The sequence below is a fragment of the Gadus chalcogrammus genome, chromosome 5 (genome assembly GCF_026213295.1).
Source record: "Gadus chalcogrammus isolate NIFS_2021 chromosome 5, NIFS_Gcha_1.0, whole genome shotgun sequence".
NCBI lineage: Eukaryota > Metazoa > Chordata > Actinopteri > Gadiformes > Gadidae > Gadus > Gadus chalcogrammus.
In genome coordinates this window covers 12,679,664-12,686,828 of record NC_079416.1, presented here as the reverse complement: position 1 = coordinate 12,686,828, position 7,165 = coordinate 12,679,664, and the positions used below count along the sequence as shown (strand labels likewise).

The following is a 7,165-nucleotide window of genomic DNA, read 5'->3' as shown; positions in this document are numbered from 1 at the left end:
AGCGATCACCTGTAGTACGGGCCGTTGTGGTTCCGCCCACAACGTCTCTGATATGCGCATGCGCCTTCACTTCGCTGCTCAGTTGCTGTAGTTACCAGGAAGCTTAGCTGGGATGGCCAACTAGGCTACCCTCTTCGAGATAAATTCATGTTTATCCTCGCGTGTTTGGTATGTAATTACAAAGACATGATAACCGAGCACAATCCGAACCATGACCGTTCACAAGGCTGACATAAACCCGCTAAAGCGACCCAAATGTAAACTGTATTCATACAAATATAAGCCTTGACATTTAATACTGGCTACCTTTAAGCTAATGCTTGTTACCTGGTGTCTGACAATGTGATGCCAGAGATGGAATTGTGACCGTAACCGTTCAGACTTGGCGTTGATCTATTTGCAGGTCTGAGATGGCATGGTAAGCCGAGGTGCCGGACTCCACAAAGCTTTTCATCTCGCAGCTCTTCCGGCTCTTTGAAGAAATGCCATCTGTGGTCAGGGATGAAGAGGATTCAGAGTCCCACCTGGAGGATGAGCAGGAGTGAGTGGAGGCGCTGATTAGATTTGCAATAGGTCAAACGGTTGTGATTCAACTCCTACTGTGGGTTATTAGATGACATCGAAAATAGTCCCTTGGTTGAACTCATAATAATTGGGCTGCTTCATGAGATTAAGGGTAAACATTATGATGGCTAGATAATGTTCCCTAAACCCAAACCCTTTTATATAGCCTCATACATTAGTAGCAGTAGTAGTGGCAGCAGTGCTAATAGTATTAATTGGACTAAATCAGGGTATAAAATCATATCATTATCATATCTGTTATTGCGCTCAAAATATAATATCAATCTTGTTTTTGTTTGCGAAAAACACATTCTTTGGAGTACGCTCAACCATTTACTTGAGTGTGCGTGTGCAAGTCCTCATGTAAAACAGTTATCAACGATTGAGCAATTCATTCATTATTATTTGAGTGTCTGTCTTTGAGCGACCCGACAGAACAAAACTATTGTAATGTTCTTCACTCTTAAAGGAACATGATGGCTGCAGAGGGCATGGTTACATTAGTGTCGTGACCCTGTATTATTGATGGCACCTTAGAGAAACCCATTAAAGACGTCCACAAGCATTCATTTTGCACAATTGATTACCCTTCTCCTAAGGCTGAGGCGATGCAGCCAACCACATTATCCTATATAGCATGACATTGTGTTGGAGCAGTTGGTCTTTCTCATTTTTCTCTGGATATGCGTGATTTCGGTAGATTTGTTGTGTCTGGGCAATGCACTACTACATTCTTATGATTTTACTAAAAGTAAAAAGAAAGCATCTTTTAATTTTGACATACTTTAGCCTATCACTGGAGCTGGTTTGAGCAGCTCCTGTCAAAGCACTAGAGCACTGAGAATACCTTGCTTTGTGTGTAGCAGTTATTTTATAACAGAAAAGTCATGTCTTTAAGAGCTATGCCATCAACCAGCTTCCCATCTCATAGCACCTGCGTCTAGAACTATCATGAATCCTAAATTAATGAGTTGCTCCTCAGACTTTCTGAAACAACACAATTTAAGATGTATGTATTGGGTGAGCTTCCTACTCATGTGTTCTCCACCTCTCTATTATTCATGACTGTAACCATAACATTAAATACAGTTCATCTCAAGGTGTCATTTTTTACTGTGGATTATTCTGTTCTTCTGGGTTTAGCTTGCTTGAGGGTCTATTGATTTGTTCGACCAGGATGTTGTTTATAGACGTGTTTCTTTATCTCTAAGAGACCATCCTTGCATCGCCTGGAGTGGCCTTAGTAGGAGGATCCCTGTCCTGGTGTTCTGCGCCGAGGCCATTATCTCTAAAGATGGGAATCTATGCTCTATTGGAGGTACACACATACGCATGCACGCATACACATAAACACGCACATACAAACACACACACACACTATCTCAAAGGATGTGAGTCTATGCTCTATTGGAGTTATACACAAACATACACACATATAAACACACACACATACACACTATCTCAAATAATGGGATCCTATGCTCTATTTGCGGGGGCCCACATACACACACAAACACACACACACACACCAAGACTCACACTATCTCAAAGGATTCAAGTCTGCTCTATGGGAAGTACACAACACTATTCTGATGTATCCCAATCACTACTGTGTGTAACATGTTTGTTTTTATCAATGAAAAAACGGCAACGTGTGTGTAGCTTGTTGTGTTTTTTTGTGTTTCCTACAGAGCGATATAACATGGCCTTCAAGATTGTTCGCACAGAAAGTCGCCTAGTCAGAGGAATACTCACAAACCATGGATTCAATGAGGTTATGTTCTTTCCATAATATAAAATCATGTTATGTTGACCTTTTGTGTGTGTATGTGTGTGGGGTGCATGTGTGTGCCCGAAAGCTTGGCAATCTGTTTATGTTTGTGTATTTGTGAGTCTGTGTGTTTAGGCTATTTCAAAATGATATTATTAATCGACTTGAACTCAAAAATCAGGTCAAATTTTGCAGTAGGTCAGGTTTGCATAATTAAAAGTGCTCCCACAGCATTTACATTCATATCAACTTAGAAAACCACATCACTCTTTATTGCCTCAAGTTTCTTTGTTGGCTGCTGGCAATGTCAGTATTCTTCATTGAAAGCCGCGGGAAATGATCAATACAGTGTAGTGATTTATGAATGGATGTTTTCAAATCTGGGCTTAATTTTGTCCAAGTGCTATCTTCTGGCATTAGTGCCAGAAGATGAAAATTACTCAAGTGGCATATTCCTTAACTCAATTTGCTTCCATCATGCATTATATCTTAATTTAATTCAGGCTCCAGCAACGGGCTGAGCTCCAATGAAACATCTCCATATGGAAATTCGATAACATTGAAAATAGCAAAAACTGCAGATTCGGGGCCTTGCGACGATTCTCATCCCAACTCAGGCTGAACTGGAATGGTTTCTGAAGCTGCTGTTTACCTCAGTTTACCTTGTCTTTAGGAGCATGCCAATGCTCTTGATGCCCCTTGTCAGATAAATGGATATTAAGCTTTTTTTTTATAATTCTCTGCCTTGAATGGATACTTGCCAGATGTCAAAGCTTGCGAATGCATTACTTTAGAAAGGCTCTTAGGAGAATGAAAAGGATCCGGTTTCACGAGTGTGCTATTGCTGGTTTGAAGCAGTAACTATAAATTCAACCCCTTTTCTAATACGTCACGCTAGTGCTGTTAACTCCCACTAATTCATAATCATCAAAGGTCCAGTATTGACCCGCCAACGTTTAATAAGCCTATATTGCAAACATCTGTACTCCCGGTGTGTGTGTGTGTGTGTGTGTGTGTGTGTGTGTGTGTGTGTGTGTGTGTGTGTGTGTGTGTGTGTGCGTGTATGTGCGTGTGCGCGCATATGTGTGTGTGTGTTTGTGTGTGTGTGTTTGTGTGTGTGATCCAGTTGTTGGCTCTAAACACAAACAAAGGGTAATGGGATGGTGATGAAAGTAGCTGGTGAACCCAGTGATATGATTTGAGGAGAGCTGGGCTGTGTTTCTATGGATTAGCTCCTAAGATGCACTCCAGCCGAGCTGTCACATGTGATTGAGATCAGAACATAATACTGTTGTTGGGGCGACTGGCAGCATCCAATGTCCATGCTTTTTTGCTCTGAAATAATCCTTTTGGTTTTTGATTTATCGCTTGGCATGAGAGCCCATCACGGCTCTGAGCTCAGAATGAAATCATTTGCGGGGTCCGACGAGCCGATTGTCAAACCGAAACGGTGTCTGTTTTTTCCCAGATCCACCCCAACAGTAATGACTTCAACCTCATGTGGACCGGCTCACACTTCAAGCCTTACCTCCTGCGCACCCTTCAGGACTTCCAGAAGGTCAACCACTTCCCCAGGTAGGACGGCCTGGTTCTGCTCGCATTCACCCAGCTGAGCCCCTTCGCAGGCTCTGCTCCAGCCCATGTTTTCCTTGGCTTTGGCAGAAAGGTCTGTTTAGCTTGGAGCAGGAGCCTCCGCGAAAACATGCAATGAAATCAGGAGGAGGGAGCCAAAGCCGGATTGTATTTACTCAAGCTTTATTCATTGTATTTCAAGGGGTCTTACGTTGTGTAGGCCCGGGTCTTTCTATTTTTAAACTGGCAGCACGGGGGGTCCGGTTGTGTTTCAGGTCCTACGAGTTGACGCGCAAGGACCGACTGTACAAGAACATCCAGCGCATGCAGCAGGCGCACGGCTTCAAGAACTTCAACATCGTCCCGCAGACCTTCGTGCTACCCTCCGAGTACAAGACCTTCTGCAGTAGGAGTCACGCTTCACTGCCTTGTCCCCCCACCCACCGCAGACCGCCTCCCTACCGCCTCACGCTAACCTCTGCCTCGTGTCCATCCTCAGGTTGTTTCTCCAAGGATAAGGGGCCATGGATCATCAAACCTGTTGCGTCCTCCAGAGGGAGAGGGATCTACCTGGTCAGCAATGTAAGCCAGAGCGAGCGGCAAGGAGCGGTTACGTTGAACTCAAAGCTAAAAAGAAAATACACGTGTGGGCTCCAACACGAGTGTACAAAAGTATTGTAGTAACTTTGTAGATGACTTCATGGAAAGCATGCTGAGTGGACACTGAGTCCGCCAGATGCGGGGGAGGGGGGGGAGTTGTGATAGAGCCATCTTTTTGAACTGAGCACACATCAGCATCCCAGACATTAATAAGCACCCACTGAGTAAATCACACACTTCCAAGGTTCAGTCTTTGGAGGAGCTCCACACTTGTCTCCCTTTTGAACAACATCCCCCCCCCCCCCCTTCACCTCCCACGGCTTCTTCTCTTCTGAAGGCATTTTTATGAAAAGATGGAAGGAATGTCCAGGCGCTATCGGGAGAGAAGAAAGAAGGACGTTTTTAAGGTTCTCTGTGAACTTTAGCCAGCACTGAGGTTTCTCTCTCTCTGCCTCGCCACCTGCAACACATTTTAACCTCATGGCGGCCCTGGCTCTTGCCAGTGGATTATATTTTCATAGAGTGCCGTTAAAGCGCTCGCCTGTTATTGCCTGTCACGGCCAATGCCGCTTTTGTATTGTTAACTCAAACTCTCTTTTAACTGGCTCTTTCTTCTCAACACTGTCACAGATTGGCAACAGAGTGGCGCGCGTCAGTGCGTCCCTCCCTGTTGTGATGTAGTGTGAAGTGAGTTCTGGACGGCCTCCCTGGATGAGGTATACCGTGTGAGCGATTGGCTTTGATGTGCTTCCTTTGTTCTTGTTGCGCAGCCAAGCCAGATCTCAATGGACAAAAACATCTTGGTGTCTCGCTACGTTAACAATCCCCTGTTGATACACGGTGAGTGGCCACCTCGCGCGTCCTGAGCTTGCCCGTTTGTTTCATAGGTACGAAGAGTTAAAAAAAGGTTTGCGCCAGTGTAATCGCCTTTCATTTGTGGACCTTGTTTTGCAGACTTCAAGTTCGACGTGCGGTTGTACGTGCTGGTGACCTCGTACGACCCCCTCCTCATCTACCTCTACGAAGAGGGCCTAGCCAGGTGCGCTACGGACCCCACGGTTAACCGTGTCTTCCTCTTGTTTGTTGTCGTCTGTCGTACGATGACTGAGCGCCAATGCTCCTTTGGTTAGGATGCACCTTTCCATGCAGTGCGTTGCACTTTCTGTGGCCTACGTTCATTCATTTGATCAGGTGGTGGCAAAGACAAAGCAGCCACTTTTGGTTTTCCATGACCAGTAGAGGGCAGCGTTAACTCGCTCTCCCACCTCCGTGATGCCGTCCTGTTTTCCTTTCAAATCCAAACCATGGTCTGTGTGATTTATATCAATACATGTTACACTACTTACTTTTGTTATTTTCTTGGTACAATTTTCAATGATTTTGAAGGAAGGAAGTAAGGAGTAGAATAGTCAGAAAGTCTGAAGTTCTGCTGTTTAATAGTAGGACTGTTAGATCCCAGATTGGTTACATACTGACGGAATAAGCTGTCCTGAATAAGCCCAGTGCCCTCTGTTAGCTTGAATTTAAAAACACTGGCCCACAAACGGTGACCATGTTGTAAACCCTGCTGTGAATCTCTGGCCGTTCAGTTTAACGCGATGCCTCAGCTCACAGAACATCGTTGTTATCTGTGTGGCGTGCATCACTTTCAAGCCCAGCCCGATCCCTGCCAAAGTGCTTTCCCCCTTGTCTCAGCTGTGTAACTATGTCACCTTTGGGAAAAAAAATATCGGCCCAATAGACCTAGTCATCAATGTGTTGTTGTGGTTTTTTATCCGCTCTTGTAAGAAAAACTAAAAGTTATATTCTGGCCCACAGATTCGCGACGGTCAAGTATGACCGGGCTTCGAAGAACATCAAGAACCAGTTCATGCATCTCACCAACTCCAGCGTGAACAAAAAGAGCAGCGACTACGTCAGGTGAGCTGAAACCTCGTTCATCGCAGCCTCATACTCCCAGTGCACTCACAGCATCAAAGGAACGGTTCCTCTTGGAGCAGGGCTGTGTGTGTGTGTGTGTGTGTGTGTGTGTGTGTGTGTGTGTGTGTGTGTGTGTGGGCTCTCAGGTCCAGAGGTCCGTTCTCTGTAACCTGGATGATAGCGCCGCGCCGCATCGCAATTCCTGGCATCCAGCGGCGAGCCCCCATGTCACAGCCACCCGTCTTTTGTTCCTTTTCAGTTGCGATGACCCTGAACTGGAGGATTACGGCAACAAGTGGAGCATGAGTGCCATGTTGAGGTATTTGAAGCACGAGGGGAAAGACACCACATGTGAGTTCAGATGTTCTTTTTTCTTTTCATCACAACACAATTGGCTGATGTTGATGTCTTTGTGTTTTCCTTTGATTTCCCCTTGTTATTTAACGAGCAGGCGAGGGGAAAGTATTCAAGTGCCGCTAACCATAAACGTGTCGGGCCTGGGTTAACTTTAATCCGTTGTCTTGGTTTATATGAGAAGTGAGAACATGTTGTGCCTTTCATGTTGTAGCCATTTTTTGTTGTTGCATATTCCAGTGCTGATGAAGCAGGTGGAAGACCTCATTGTGAAGGCGGTGCTCAGTGCTGAACTGCAGATTGCCAGTGCCTGCAAGATGTTCTGCCCGTACAGGACCAACTGCTTCGGTAAGGGCCACATACCCGCCACAACAAATGCTTTCA

General features: G+C 45.3%; 1 protein-coding gene across 1 annotated transcript in view; it reads left to right on the top strand.

Annotated features, from left to right (window-relative positions):
- Window positions 1–101: 101 nt before the first annotated feature.
- Window positions 102–7,165, top strand: part of LOC130382120 (tubulin polyglutamylase TTLL5-like) — a 42,006-nt gene continuing 34,942 nt past the window's right edge. The window contains 11 exon segments of the mRNA XM_056589730.1: window positions 102–541; window positions 1,776–1,882; window positions 2,256–2,338; window positions 3,804–3,910; window positions 4,183–4,313; window positions 4,407–4,489; window positions 5,278–5,347; window positions 5,462–5,546; window positions 6,326–6,427; window positions 6,687–6,778; window positions 7,022–7,129. Of these exon segments, the coding sequence (XP_056445705.1) occupies window positions 483–541; window positions 1,776–1,882; window positions 2,256–2,338; window positions 3,804–3,910; window positions 4,183–4,313; window positions 4,407–4,489; window positions 5,278–5,347; window positions 5,462–5,546; window positions 6,326–6,427; window positions 6,687–6,778; window positions 7,022–7,129 (1,027 nt within the window). The 5' untranslated portion in view covers window positions 102–482.